This window comes from Remersonia thermophila, chromosome 7 (genome assembly GCF_042764415.1).
Source record: "Remersonia thermophila strain ATCC 22073 chromosome 7, whole genome shotgun sequence".
Taxonomy (NCBI): Eukaryota; Fungi; Ascomycota; class Sordariomycetes; order Sordariales; family Chaetomiaceae; genus Remersonia; species Remersonia thermophila.
In genome coordinates this window covers 946,573-961,542 of record NC_092223.1, presented here as the reverse complement: position 1 = coordinate 961,542, position 14,970 = coordinate 946,573, and the positions used below count along the sequence as shown (strand labels likewise).

At 58.7% G+C, this 14,970-nt stretch overlaps 4 protein-coding genes across 4 annotated transcripts; 2 read left to right on the top strand and 2 right to left on the bottom strand.

Annotated features, from left to right (window-relative positions):
* Positions 1-792: 792 nt before the first annotated feature.
* Positions 793-2,414, bottom strand: VTJ83DRAFT_7230 (uncharacterized protein; the record flags this gene model as incomplete). Its single annotated transcript, XM_071014030.1, has 3 exons — positions 793-818; positions 933-2,277; positions 2,379-2,414. The coding sequence occupies 3 exons, from the start codon at positions 2,412-2,414 to the stop codon at positions 793-795; spliced, it is 1,407 nt and encodes a 468-aa protein (XP_070863447.1).
* An 814-nt stretch (positions 2,415-3,228) lies between these two features.
* VTJ83DRAFT_7229 (uncharacterized protein) lies at positions 3,229-5,020 on the top strand (the record flags this gene model as incomplete). Its single annotated transcript, XM_071014028.1, has 3 exons — positions 3,229-3,511; positions 3,565-4,388; positions 4,598-5,020. The coding sequence occupies 3 exons, from the start codon at positions 3,229-3,231 to the stop codon at positions 5,018-5,020; spliced, it is 1,530 nt and encodes a 509-aa protein (XP_070863446.1).
* Positions 5,021-8,027: 3,007 nt separating this feature from the next.
* Positions 8,028-9,119, top strand: VTJ83DRAFT_7228 (uncharacterized protein; the record flags this gene model as incomplete). The annotated part of the gene is made up of 3 exons (XM_071014027.1): positions 8,028-8,153; positions 8,217-8,835; positions 8,899-9,119. The coding sequence occupies 3 exons, from the start codon at positions 8,028-8,030 to the stop codon at positions 9,117-9,119; spliced, it is 966 nt and encodes a 321-aa protein (XP_070863445.1).
* A 3,164-nt stretch (positions 9,120-12,283) lies between these two features.
* Positions 12,284-14,378, bottom strand: VTJ83DRAFT_7227 (uncharacterized protein; the record flags this gene model as incomplete). The annotated part of the gene is made up of 3 exons (XM_071014026.1): positions 12,284-13,472; positions 13,525-13,643; positions 13,980-14,378. 3 exons carry the CDS (start codon positions 14,376-14,378, stop codon positions 12,284-12,286), a joined length of 1,707 nt encoding a protein of 568 aa, XP_070863444.1.
* Positions 14,379-14,970: the final 592 nt, after the last annotated feature.

Below are 14,970 nucleotides of genomic sequence, written 5' to 3'. Positions count from 1 at the left end.
CGAGAAACAACGTCAGGGCAGGCCTTGTGCCTCTATTCAAAGTACGTACACCACTCTCCTCCCCGCAAACAACCCACGCCAGCCTCTCGCTCCCGAGACGACCCGGGAGGCAAGGTTCAAATGAAACATTGCGCAACAGCAACGCGGGCAGCACGACTATACACTCGTAAATCCCATCCCATCCCATCCGTTCCCGGCGCGGTTTCCTCATCGCCCTCCTCATGCCCTTGACTGTCCGGCCAACCGGCGTTTGCATCGCATTCTCTCTCCCCATCTCCCCCTCCTCCCCACCAGCTTCCAACGTCAATGGGCAGGACTTCTTCCAATCCGGAACCACCGGACCAGCACTAGCGACGGCCGCGGTGGTAGGAGCAAACAGGCAACTGGGAGTCGCAAAGGCCCGAGAACGAAGGGCCGTGAAGGAAGCCGGTACGTGAGCAGCGTTGTTCCAACACCGCAATTGCAACATTGACAGCGCCATGCTTCATCTTCCATTCCTCGCGGCGGCTACTTGACAAACCTCCTTTGTAGTCACCTGAAGCTACAGCGAGGCACAGACTGGCATACCGATTCGCGCAGGTGATGGGCAGATGGCGATATGGGTTTGGTCTGGACTTGTCTTGATCGATGGTTTGGCTTGGAACCCCTCGCAAGCCACGGGTATCCGTGATACAGTCGGCAGCCGAGCGAGCTGCCTCTTGGATCCGTTTCCAATGCCAATGCTGACGCCCAGGGCTGAATTGCTCCACCGCTGCCGCCCCTTCTCCTGCCGCAGAACGAGAAAACCGGGTATCATGCGTTCAACTTTACATAGTTACCTATTCCCAGAGCGAGGCAGTCAGCAATGATGTCTTGCGTGTTTGGACAGCCTTGTCAAACAAAACGAAGCACCCCTCCAGGACGGAAATCGCGACGAAGCAGAAGAAACCCACCAGGAAACTGTCCCGTTTTGCCGTTCAACTTCCCCGTCCACCACTCGTTCTCGTTGTTCGTCCGCTGCACCACCTCGATCACGTCGCCCGCGCGGAAGCTGAGATCGCCTTCGGCCTGCGCCGAAAAGTCGTACAGCGCCGTGACCGTCTCAACCTTGGCAGCGGCCAAGCGCAACGGCTTCGGCTTCGGCGGCGGCGGCGGCTTGGCCTTCTTGGCCGCCACGGCCGCAAGCGCCGCGGACCCGGTCGAGATGGCGGGCTTCGTTGCAGCCGAGAAAGCGGGCTTTGCTGAGGCAGTCTGCGTGTACGGCGGCGGTGGAGCCTCGACGTCGTCGGCCTGTTGGCGCTGCCAGCTCGGGCGCATGGACGAAACCGTGGGGGGTGCTGAGGCGGGCAGTCTTGCTGCTGCTGAGCTTGAAGAAGGCGAGAAGGATGATGTTGTGGCGTCGTCGTCGTCGTCGGCCGAGGGCCCTGCGGTGAGCAGGCCCGCTGTCTTGGGACCCTCGAGGGCGGGCTTCCTCTGGTACTTGGGCGGACGCTTCTGCCCCGTGGTCCGGAAGCGGACGATGGACAGGGCCTCGGCACGCTCCTGGACATCACCGCGTTTCCTGATGAAGGCTTCTTCGACGTCGAGGGTCAAGTCGAAGTAGCCAATGTCCACTTGTTGCATGCGCTCGTGAAGGGTGTAGAAGATGTTGAGCTGCATGTAGTAGAAGGACTGGAACAGGGGCTGGATGAACTCGCGCTCGAGCTCAAAAAGCTTGGGCAGCTCCTCCTTGAGCAGGTCGTTATAGTAGTTGAACTCTTGGGTCGACTGTTCCACGTCGTTCTCGGCCTTCCACGTGGCCTTCTCATCCTTGGCCGTCTTGTCCTTCTTCTCCTGCAGCTTCTTGAGGGTGGCACGGTGGCGGTCATAATCCAGCTTCTTGTGCTCCCGCTTAATGACGGTCTTGCGGATGACCTTGATGACATCAAGCAGCTCGTTCGCGGGCTGGATGATGCGGCTCTCGATCATTTCGAGCTCAGGAGCCAGGGTTTCCTGCAGTTCCCTGACGACGTTCTGGTACTCCTCGCAGGCGCGGATGCCTTCGTGGCTGGCCTCGATCTCTAGGGTGTTGGGATCTGACATGCGCCCGCTGATCGGCCGGTATATTTCGGTCATGGCCTTGGCGAACTCGATTTGGTGGTTGAGCATGCCGTTGATGGCATCAAAGTACTTTTTGCTCTCATCATGGAGGCGTTTTGTCTCGGTCTCGAGGTCGCTAAAGCGGCGTTCAGAGTCGATGTAGATGGGGTCCTTGGTGTGCTCGCCGATGTTGAACTTGGCTTTTATTTGTTGAGGCGCCTGTGCGTTCCGTCGCTGGTCAGCAATTCCTCCATCTCGATGCATGACACCATGGTCCCAGAACAGAGACCCGGGTGCCGTTGTGATGCGGGCCTACTTACGCGAGCAATCCCCTTTTGCAGGCCCCGGAAGCTCATTCTCGGGGATGGATTCCGTTGAAGCCGGAGGGTGGATGTTTTCGAATCGCTAGGCAGAGAGCGAGCGGCACTCGGTTGTCGCCGAAGTGTGATGAGAAAGGGCCTCGGGTAGATGTGAGGGGGCGTTGTTGAGAGGAGATCCGCGTGGATGGGTTCAAGGGAGCGCCTGATGCTGGCGGGCTGTGGGCTCCTGAGTCGATGACGATGTTCCTGGGGCGGTGCTCCGGAAGGGCTTGGCGGTAATCAGTGTGGCGCTCCCCGCCAAGAACCAGCATCAGCACTCGAATGGAACCTCGGTATGCAAAAACGCGGGCAGGAAATCAAGTTGCATAGCGAGTTTCTTGTTTGCAGTTTCAAAGAAGCCAACCCAGGGTCCGAGGCTCATCTCTAGGCTGAACAAAGATCCAGGTTGAGGACCTTGATGCTTCAGGGTTGGCTGTACGTTTTCCCTGCCAGAAACGTACACAGTAGGTACGCATAGGGCAGTACAGTGATCGCCGCCACATGACCCAGCAGCTGCGTCATCTCCATGTGGCTGCCACCCGGATGCCGCAATCGGGGAAAACACCTCAGGGTGGGTCTCTCCGGGGCTGCATCGTCTCTTTGGCCAATCACGCACTGAGAACAGACCTCAGGAAAGCCCATGATTGGCCGCGAGCCATTACCATGGCATTTTTGATTCCCGCAGTGGGGAATCCGCAACAAAGCCACCTCTCAACCCTGGAAATATCCTGGCAGCTCTGCTCTCGGTCCCGCATCTCCGAGAAGCTTCAACTTTTTCGCTCGATCCTGCATTTGTTGACCTTGCCTTATCATGGCCAGCATCGCGCCATCGGTTCTCCGCCAGGCGTCGCGTCTCGCATCTAGGCCATCAGTCCCCGCAGCTTCGCGACGTCGTGTCGGGGCTCTCGCGCGGACTGCCGCTCGTGCGGGTGCCGCCACCAGCAGCAGGCCGTTTGTGACCCAGACCAAGTCGGAAAATGCACAGGTCCAGGTAGACACGGCCATTCGGATCGACAGGCCTGAGCTCGAAAAGGCCGGGCTCACTGTCGCCGCTACTTCCAATGGCTCGACCACTCACGTCAGCCCCATGGCTGGTAGGATATCGCGCGAAGCCGCCCGTTTGACCTCAGGCTAACGTCCCATGCAGACGTGCTGAAGCAAGCCGAGAGGATGGACGAGGGCCAGCGGCCCATCTATCTCGACATGCAAGCCACGACGCCGGTAGACCCGCGGGTGCTGGACGCCATGCTGCCGTACTACACCGGCGTCTTTGGCAACCCGCACTCCCGGACACACGCCTATGGCTGGGAGAGTGAGCACGCGGTCGAGGAGGCCAGAAAGCATATCGCCACCCTGATCGGTGCGGACCCCAAGGAGATCATCTTCACGAGCGGCGCAACCGAAAGCAACAACATGAGCATCAAGGGCGTCGCAAGGTTCTTCGGCCGCTCCGGCAAGAAGAAGCACATCATCACCAGCCAGACGGAGCACAAGTGCGTGCTCGACAGCTGCAGGCATCTTCAGGATGAAGGCTACGAGGTCACGTACCTGCCCGTCAACAGCAAGGGCCTGATTGACTTGGACCAGCTCCGGGACGCCATCCGGCCCGAGACCATCTTGGTCAGCATCATGGCCGTCAACAACGAAATCGGCGTTATTCAGCCGATTGCCGAGATCGGCAAGATCTGCCGCGAGAACAAAGTCTTCTTCCACACTGACGGAGCTCAGGCCGTGGGAAAGATCCCCCTCGATGTGAACGCCATGAACATCGACCTCATGTCCATCTCATCCCACAAGATCTACGGCCCCAAGGGGATAGGCGCGTGCTACGTCCGTCGGCGGCCAAGGGTCAGGTTGGAGCCCATCATCAGCGGAGGCGGCCAGGAGCGTGGTCTCCGCAGCGGCACCCTTGCTCCGGCGCTCGTTGTCGGGTTCGGCGAGGCGTGCCGCATTGCCGCTGAAGAGATTGAGGTATGTGACGTTTTGGTTTTGTTTGTGTTGCACCTTTTTGCGTTCTCCTTGCACATGATGATCTGCTCAAATACATGCATGGCTTTCTGAAGCCTCGTGACACAGGCTCCGTGTTGAGATGATAGCACTTTTCTGATTCTTGCCTCACATTTGAACTTCTATCTCGCTGAAACCGTTGCTTCCCAAGCGGTCGCTAACAGCAGATGCAGTACGATTCCAAACGGATCAAGGCTCTCTCCGACCGCTTGCTGAACGGCCTTCTGTCCCTGGAGCATACCAACCAGAACGGCGACCCGGAACACTTCTACCCAGGCTGCGTTAACGTGTCCTTTGCCTACGTTGAGGGCGAGTCGCTCCTCATGGCGCTCAAGGACATTGCGCTGTCGTCGGGCAGCGCGTGCACCTCGGCGTCGCTCGAGCCCAGCTACGTTCTGCGGGCCCTCGGCAACAGCGACGAGAATGCTCACTCGAGCATCCGTTTTGGCATTGGCCGGTTCACCACCGAGGCCGAGATTGATTACGTTGTGAAGGCTGTCCGCGAGCGCGTCGGTTTCCTCCGCGAGCTGAGCCCCCTGTGGGAACTTGTTCAGGAGGGCGTTGATTTGAACACCATTGAATGGACTGCGCACTAAAAGAGAGTGTAGGGGACAGGGAGAATATTACTATGGTTATTGGCCGGTAGGAAGGCGGGCATGGCATGGCGGGCGGCGGGCAAATTTGGCTGGAAAAGAATGAGCCGCGAAGGCGTTGGTCGGTTTTTGGGAGCAATTTGACATGTTGCGCACGATCTGTACCACTAGTTGCATTTACCAGGCATGTGTGGGCTGCACACAATGATACCATGAGCTAGATATATTCTCTCGCGTTGATTTCTTTGGCGGTTACCCGTGTGATTTTATGTGCGCCCATCACGATGCTTCGAGCCCATGGGTGGCAGCCCTGTGGCACGTGTCATGGTAAAGAAGGGATCTGAGAAAGGGGATCCTGCCATGTTATCGTAAAGGTGGTGTCTACTATAGACATCTTGTATGGCCGGCTTACGAACAAGCTATGTTGCAGAAACGCTCAGCAAGTCCTCGTTTGCCCAAGATCCAAGGGCGCAAATCGACTCGTGTTCATACTTGGTAGTCATTTTAGAACTGATCATTCCGCGCATAGGAACGAAAAGGCACTGGTTCAGGGGTGACGGGCCATGGGATACGAACTACCAGGAGTGGGTGGGAGGTGCAGCACATTGGATTGGATGTTCCTCTCAGTCGGTTGCATGCGGTCTTGAAGCTTGGATGCAAGGTTCTCCGTGTGCTGCCGTGCGTGAGCCGCTCGCTTTCGGATCTTGGAAGAGAAACCTCATGTGCCGTATCTTGCCTACCTATCTTGGGTAGCATCCATAGGGAAGATCCAGCTTGACACCTCCGTGCTGCCATGAAGAAGCTGAAACCCCCACACAGAAAGAGGGCTCGGATCTTTGCCCGGCGGCACTCCCGCGCTCCCTTGGGCGTTGAGACGAAATGGCCGCTTGCCCATCGGATACGCTAGCTGACACCAGGAGCACGGGCAAAACAAGATAGCCGCCGACCTGAAGAGGTCTGGAAGCCTTCTGTTGTGCAAGACCCCAACGTCTCTAGGCTGCCGGATTCGGGGATCGTTTGGTTGGGTAGCCGGATACCTCAGCCACCCTTAGTGCGCGGCGATGAGGCTGGTGTAGGAAGCTGGTTACAGAATGGCGGCCGTACATGGGTGAACATCCTGATCCATGAAAACCCGCTGATTGTCATTGGGGCAGCGCGTAGGATCTTTGAGCTTGCCAACGCAAGGGGAGCCATGCGGCGACAAGACGGACTGGATGGCGGTCCCATGCTGTTTCTTTGCCAGTGTTGGGAAACGTCGAAGCTCGTATCAAATGGTACGGTAACATACCATCTGAACATTACAGTCTCGTGCACCCTTGCCCGTGCAGTGTTATGGGTACTGTAATACAGCACTGTAAGGTTCGTGTTGGGGACGGTACCTTAATGTTGTTCCAAATCCTTCCCGCAGCAGTCCGCCCGGCACGGATCTTGTGCCTCGGGAAGTATGCATGGTGGTTTTTTTCACGATGCTGACAGCAAGCCAGCACTGCCTCTTGTCGTCTTGATCGATCCCAAGCAGATTGGATTCTCGTTTTGTTTCAGATGTCGGCACTGCCCGCCATCAGTATCACCAATGTGGATTGCGATGTCATAACCTCCATGGACGACCGCCTCATACGCCGTATAACGAAACGGCCCCGAAGCCCGGCGCAGCCTTTTCGGTTCTGGTATCATACGGCCTCTCTGCGCTCCTCCGGAAGGGCCGACGAGGCCATCCATGACAAGTGTCGTACTGTTGCACGGCATTCTACTGTGATCTCCAGCCGTAGGTACCTGGTATCCCCTTGGCCTTGGGGGGCCTCTCTAATTTTGGCTCGTGCCGGAACGTATCCACATGGCGATTGCTTCCCAGCCGGACGAGGAGCATTCTCGCTAGCTCTGCCGCGTGCTGTGAGAGCCGCCGCCAACGTGCCTTCAGATCATTCTTCGGTGCTGCCCGCTTTCGTATGACAGCAAGGCGGTTTCGTCCTTCGGAGTTCGAAGAGATCCTTTGCTTTGCTGGATTCCCAGCAAGCCTAAATGCGCCTTGGAGAGCAATGGATCATAGATAGAACGGCGTGAGACGAGGCTAAGGCGGTTACACAGCGGTTCTTCGTGGAGATCTCGTCAATCTTGTCCCGCCTCGGCGGGTGTTCGTCCAGGCCCGTCTTGGCACATGAGGGAGGACTTGTAAGTCACACCAACCCTCGGAGAGTTTCCCGGCAAGAGCTTCTATCGACATCAACAATGTCGGAGCTCCCGCCTAGCTTGCAACAATTCTTGTGCTGTTAGGAGCACAATACGAAGAATCCATGCCAAAGAACGATCCTCAGTCCAGAATGCGGACCATGGCTGGTCTAGACCAGCAGATCCAGCAGGGGATTCACAACAGCATGGTTTCTCTCCGTCGACCAGTTTCTGCGACCACCGCATCCCACACTAACAGGGCTCACGGAACCATCCATGCGGCACTCCACGCCTGGGGTCTTGGGGTGAGCCATATCGACCCCAATCCTGGGAAAAGTGTGCGGCGCGCGCAGACGATGCTTCTGTGCCGCCCTCAAGGAACCGTCCCGCGCCTCTGGAGAAACCGTCTTGGCGGGACAGATTGATTCAGACGGCGCACCCGGACCCAAGCATAGCTCGATCCTTGCCATGGTATCTTGCCAATCACACCGATTGAGGACAACGTCGTCACTGACGTTGCTGTGGTCGCCGTGACGCCCGCCAGCCTGCGCCTCGATGGCGGCAGTCGTCCAGACGCAACGTTGTCACCGTGCCGTGAAACCAAACCATCACAGCCCGCTGCCATGGACGATCTCGACAAACTATATATCGACGTCGTCATGACGGCCTCAGGGGTTCGGTTTGCTCCAGGGCCATCAACGACATCACACTCAGCCTACACAGCTCACCCCGACCCTCCAACGCCACGCTGCCACCGGACCTCATCAACAACACCTCTTACGCCGTCAAAACACCTCACTTCATCTTGCCCCGTACCAGCCACGCCGATCCACCCATCATCAAAATGAAGCAGAGGTCCTCCCAGCCTGCCATGATGAGAATCGCCATCGCAGGTGCCGGCGGCTTTGCCCAGATCCTGGCCCAGCAGATCAGCCAGACCTCACATGCCCTGCTCGTCCTGTCTCGTCGGGTTCGCCTCCTTTCCCTTGCTCCGTGATATGTGTCGAAGCCGCTAACAAACAATACAACCCAGCCCCATCCCGAGCTCGAGGAGTACTGCCCCGGCTGCCAGGTTGCCATCGTGGACTACGACGACGTCGAGGGCCTGCGGTACACGCTTCAGGGCGTCGACCTGGTCATCTCCACCATCGCCGGCAACGAGCAGCTCAACCTGATCGACGCCGCAAGGCGCGCCCGCGTGCACGTCTTCGTCCCGTCCGAGTTCGAGGGCGACCTCGGCCACCGGCCCGCCAACGACCCCTTGGACCGCGGCTCGCAGTCGGCCCTGCAGCTGCTGGAGGGGTGGTCGCAGTCCAGGTCGCACCGGCTTCGGTACACCGTCTTCTCGTGCGGCATCTTCATGGAGCGGTTCGGCCCGGGGGGCTTGCAGACGTACGGCATCGGGGCCGGCAGCGGGATCCAGGGGCCCGACGACTACCTCGTCAACCTCCAAGAGGCCCGGGCCGAGATCATCCCGACCAACGCCAGCGGCCGGTCCGTCAAGATATCCCTGACCTCGGTCTACGACGTCGCTCAGTTCATCACGGCGGCGATCGACATGGGGATCGACAGCTGGCCCAACGAGTTTCGCATGCGCGGCGACTCCATGACGGTTCAGGAGCTGGTCGAGACGTGTGCTAGCACCCTCGGAAGTAAGCGTCCCCGTGGCGGCTGATTTCTCCTTGCGACCACCAGGCTAACGCGCATCGCTCCAGTTCCCATCACCCTCGTCCAGCGCCACTACCAAGAGGTCGAGGCCCAGGCCGAGCTCTGCCAGCAGCGCGGCGACTGGGTCCAGTGGTACTATTTCCAGCGGCTGCTGCAAACCGCCAACGGGCGCTACCACGTGCGCCAGACCAACCTCAACGACATGGGCCATGTCCAGCCGCTGAGTTTCCGGAAGTGGCTGGAGAGTGTGTGGGTGCCCATTCTTTGAGTGTCTCCCCATCCATTCTCTTTGTCGTCTCTTCTTCTTCTTTCTCATAATCACGATGGATGCCAAGTTCCCAGCCAGGGAAGAACTGCACTCCTGCTTTCGAGGATATCCTTGTACATCATACATTTTGCTCGCCGCATTTTCTGGCGTTTTTGTTCTCGGGTTGACACCAGCATCTTTCCGGCTCTAGACTTGGCAAATAGAGGGTACCAGGTAGATAGAGGTCATGTGGTTCAGAACCACGGGCGAGGGTCTTTTTCCGCATATGCAGTATTCCAATGTAGCTACAGCTCTCCAGACTGCCTTACAGCCCCTGCTGCACATCCCAGTGGTGTTTTGGTGTCACCCTTCCCTGATTGATACGGCACACCTGCGGCACGGACCCAGAATGCGCCTCGGTGCCACCGCCGTGTCCACGGCATTGCCGAAAGGAAAATATGGTCCAGAAGTCTGCTGGCCGTTGAAGTCAAGAAGAACATCAGGGGTTGAGTCCGTGTTCGGAATTCGATGGACGATACGAAATCCGACGTCGCCGGATGGTTCTCGAGAGGGGCTTGACGCGAAGAGACGCTTCTCGAGTATGCAGCAGGGAGGTTCGCAACACGGGGAAGTCTTGGTTTGCGACCTGCCTCCCCGAAGCCGAACTTTGTCAACGATCCGCGCGGGGGGGGGGGGGGGGGGGGGGGGGGGGGGGGAGAAATTGGTCCCTGACACGATGTAACGGGAACTTGACAAAGTACCGACAGCCATCGGAAGCATCGTCATTGACCCCCGCTTCCCGCCGCCTTTCGCCATCCACTCCCCTCCAGCCCATGTTTGCAGCCGATTACCATAGCATGAGCGTCCTGTAATTGCATTGGCCGCGTGACCGTTGCCCTGTCGCCCTTTGAATGGGAGACGGTCCAGGCGCTAGATGTTGTGATCTACCGCGGCCTTCGCAGTTCTGAAGCCCTGTGCCAGGCAGCCATGATTCGGAAGGGCCGGCTGTGGCTGACCCTCAATGCATCCATATGCCGAGTGCGTCAAGTCGAGCCTATTCTTGGCGTCTTTGCTAGACTTCAACGCCGGATTGAGGGCCGAGCAGGTATGTCCGCCGGCGGAGGTTCGGAGACATGTCGTCGGGTTTCTCTTCTTTGGAGAATCTGGGTGCGATCGGAGGCTTCGTTGCGTTCCGTGATCCTGCTGGGTAGGGTCGGAGTGTGCTGGACACGAGTGCGTGCGTTTGGAAGCTTGTATTGTAAGATACGGTACGATATGTGTCATGATACCATACTGAAATACCGTGCGTAAGGTACCGAATACGCATGACGATACGCGTACCCAAGCGCCGCCTGCCGGGAGCCGGCCGGGTTGAGCGGCCGGGGGGGGGGGGGGGGGGAACCGGAGTGGGGCCATCCGGAAGCGGGGCGGCGCGGAGCGGCGGCGGAGGCTGTGTACGCCAGGCAACGACATTTCTCTTTTCTCTTGGCTGGCATTCTCCACCAACACGCGCACAAGCGCGCGCATGAACCACAGAGTCCGGGAAAAAAAGAGGGGATAGCGACGAACTGCCACGCTAGGCAGCAGTTATCGGCGATCAGTCTTCCTCTTGCCTGCCAGAAGGATTTGAGACCCAGGCGCAGGACACCGTCGTTGCGCCGCCAACAGAGCAGAGCAAACCGAAGTCATCTCGGGCGGCGTGTCCGAGATTTGATCCATCGTGGGACGATGGTGAGATACCAAGCGGCTCCTGCCAGGATGCCCTTGTCCCCCTCGCGACGGCGTTGACAAAGCGCCCCAAGGAGCGTATGGAGAGGGTGGTGTTGGTGTACCTCAGTGACGAGGTGATCTCCAGGGATGGATTCTGGGTACGTATCGAGGCGGAGTGCATCCAAGGGGCTGTTCTTGTCGCGGCTGCCAATGCCTGGCGCGAAGCCGGTGGTGAGAGCGGGTGGTGCGTAGGAATGGCAGAGGAAAGGGGTATCTTCCCTACCTCTCTATCCTCGTCGTAGGTCGTGATCGTGCGTGTCGGTTTCCTATACAACTTTTGGTCCCGGTCGGTGGTGATCGGTCTCGCCTCGGTGGTCGATCTTGGAGTAGTCTGCCATCCGCTTGGAGCCCGGAATGTCACAAACAGGCTTCGCTTCCGCTGCGATACTCTCGCTCCAGGTCGTCCGTGCATCGTCCAGTTGCCCCCCTCCCCTGACACCAATCATCCCCCACCCTGGGCCTCCGTGAGCGCTTCCCACCTCTTGAAGACCGTTAGTTTTGCCATGTCTTTGACGACGCTGCTATCGTCGACAACGAGCAGAATATATGGTTTTCAGAACAAAACTCCGGTCCTTGTCCGGCCCTCTGCGGCTTACTAGGCACCGTTGTTGGGATAGTTTGGTGCCTAAGGTCTGTCGTCATCACGCAATCTCACCGCCCTCAGGCACCCACAATCGTATTGATCCAACCAAAGTCCGAACATGCTACATGGTGAGAATCAACGCTCCTTGCATTGCTCGTATAAAGCTCAGTATCGACAGGAACAGGGGCTCAGTCAGGTCAGGCCATCCGATCCTTGGCTTGCATGTATGGGAGGGGAGGATGCCTGAGGTTTCCTCGTTGAGATAGGCAGCAGAAGAACTATGCCTCTACACTCTCGAGATGAGGAAGGAATGGAAGAACATGGCCCGAGGAATAACCTTCAGGAGACGCAATTCTTCCATGGCATTACACCCATGGCGTTGCACAACCAGAAGGCGCTAGTCCAACTCCTTCACGACGATGGCGGCGATGCTTGGGGGTGGCCTGGAAGGCCGGACTGCCGTCCTGGTATCAGTTTGGATGATGCCTATTGTGGATATTCCCAGGCAGTAGTGACAAGAGTGGGAAAAGGGGTAGATCGAAGGATTCCGCTCCCAACGGAGATATGCCGTGTCATGCAATCTCGACAACGCCGACTAATACAGTTGAGAAGAGGCTCTTCTTCATCCGCTTGCGCATGGTCAACAAAAGCTGGGGGAAAGACCGAGACCGCAAGAGAGACAACCGGAGATGATCTGTTACTTCAAGGAGATTGATTGGGGATTGCTTTCTGCTCCAACATCACAGATGCCAGCATCCAACCGAATCCTATGGACCAACCTTTTTCTCGGGATTCCAGCACAAAGCGAGCTCAACATCCCAACCTCTCTCTCCTACGCCCCGATCAGCTCCGCAAAGTTGGTCGCCTCCCAGCCCCCAGTCAGATGCGGCATCCCCCTCGCCCTGGCCACCCGCTCCTCGCTCAGGACAAACTCGGCCGGAAGCTCCGGCGTGTCCTGCGCTGCCCCCCCTTCCCCACCCTTCCTCATCTGCACCACCACCGCCCTCGCCGACAGCGCTGCCGCCGGCATCCCGTGTCCCGTGTACCCAGCGCAAAGGAAAAGCCCGTCCCCGCCGCCCAGCGCCTCGGGAATCGCTCCCACCCACGCGTGCCGGTCGCGGGAGTAACCCATGACGCCTGTCCATTCGTGCGTGGCGCTGAGTTCGAGATGCTTCTCGTTCCACGCTTCCGTCGCACGGCCGTCGCTGTCCGCGTCCGTCGGCGTCAGCAGATCCAGCGGCGGGCACAGGTTCCGCCTCAGATACCGCGCCACGCCCCCCTCGACAACATCGTCGCGCCACTCGCCCACCCCGAGCGCGCGAGCCAACCGGCGGCCGCCGCCGTAGATCAGCTCGCCCGTGGGGAGCGGACGTTGGACGAGGTAATCGTCCCGAGGCGCTGCCGCCGAGGCCTTGCTGTCGCCTGATTCCATCGCAGGCGCACGGGCCGGCTCCGGGTCGGCAGCGAAGACATACGAATGCCTCAGCGCCGGTGCCGCTTCCCCGCCCCGTGGAGATGGTTGACTCAAAGGCGGCAGCAGGGACGCAACCTGCCCCCGGACAGGTACGATCAAATCCGCGAACGCGGGCAATAGGTGCGAGGTATACCCGTTCGTGGCTAGCAGGACCTGGCGGGCGGTGATGCTCCCGCGCGGGGTGGTCAACGTCCAGCGCCCGGTACCGTCATCGGAACGAGCTAGAGAGGTGACGGGGGTGTTGGTTTGCAAGTTGAAGCGCGGCGGCGGATGAGCGGCGACCAGGCGCTCGAGGATCGAGGCGACGAGCTTGTAGGGCCAGAGGGAGGCGGCTTTCTTTTGGATGATGGCGCCGTAGGCGGTGGGGATGCGGAGGGAAGCGAGGGTGCGTTGCTGTTTCTCCTCGGTTGAGGATGGGTCGTCGCGGCGTATGATTTCGAGGTTGGCGGCGAGCTCGGGGTGGCTTTGCGCGAGCTGCTCCGCGGCGGCAACGGCGCCATCGAACATGTCCTTGGAGAGAAAGGCGTGCACGCCGGTGAGGCTCACCCTAGCGTGTACGGTTGGTTGATGTCCGGACTGCAGAGAAGAGAGAAGCGTACCAGTCACAGTCGATGGCCTCGTCTTTGACGAGCTGTTCCATGAAGTCATACACCGACAGCTCAAAGGCTGCTACGGCGGGCGCCGCTCCGTACACCAGAGGTTGACAGTGGCCGCCGTTCTACGCACGCCATCAGCATGAGCTTGCCTTTGAACATTTCCACAAGACAACTTCTCATGGGAAGGGAAACGGACGACGAGGGTGGAAAACAGGAGAAACAAGATACTATGGGTATGTCCAGGAAATTTATCAAACGAGACGAGGAGAGAAAGCAAGCCGAGGGGAACCCAGAAAGGGGGTACCCACGGGAGTGGGCAAAGGGCATCACGCAACCAGATTCATGACCTCCTTCAAAAGCATACAGCCTAAGCAGATCTTAAAAAGGGCAGGGGTACAAAGTGACGTGAAAAAAAAAAAAAAAAAAAAAAAAAAGATAAACAAAGCAAAACAACCTACCCTCCCTGTCGCACCCCAGCAGACCTCCCTCGCCTCCAGCATCACCACGCCCGGGTCCCTTCCCTCCTTCTCCTCGGCATGGGTCGGCGAGGAGCCCTCAAGAAGAAACCTAGCAGCAAACGTTCCCGTGAGCCCGCTCCCCACCACCACCACGTCCGCCTCGGCCGGCAGGTCCGGCGTGCCCCGGTGCCCCAGCAGAGCCGGGTTGGGGTCGCGGAGCCAGTAGGAGCTGGTCGGATCGGCGGAGGGAAGGCCTGAGGGCGGAGAGGTTACGATGCCAGGATGGATTCCCATTTCTGAGGTGGACGAGGGATGCGGTTCTGGAGTATGCGGGGGAAGACGTGCGTCAGCGTCCAGGGCTGCTCCTTGGACCGCGAGCGGGAGTTGGCGCAGGGTCATGTTTCTTGGCTGGGTCGTGGAATCCTGATCGCCAGGTGTAAGTGATGCCGCGTTGCCGGAGAAAATGGTCACCAAATATCATCAACCTGGCGAGATCTGCTACCAAGCTGAATGGGTGAGGCGAAAAGAGGGGCGGGTTCCTGGATAACAAGGGATGACCGGAGCTCTAGATGCACCCCACTTGGGCTGCCGAGCTCCCGATCGTATCTCAACTCCTACTCAGGTACGCAGCGCCCCGGGGCGGGCGCAAGTCCTGTCAAACACAACCTCCGGACGGCACGCCTACAAGTCACCATCAGCGGTGCATGTAGTATTTGCAAATCAATTGGAATATCTAGCACGCCGGCAACAGCCCGCGTGCCATCACTGCGGGAATCCATCTTGCAACCTGGCCGTTGTTGTTGTTTTTTCCGTTCCGAGAGAGCACTAGATTGGTAGATACCCGAGATACCATGGCCGCCGCAACAACCCTCCCCTGTTTTTCTGGTTTTGTCTTTCCCCCGTCCCAGATGCCCACGATGCCACCCGCGTGTAATCCAGGCCCGGCCGCAGCAACACAACTTCTTGTCCACAACCCCCAACCGAGCATGCA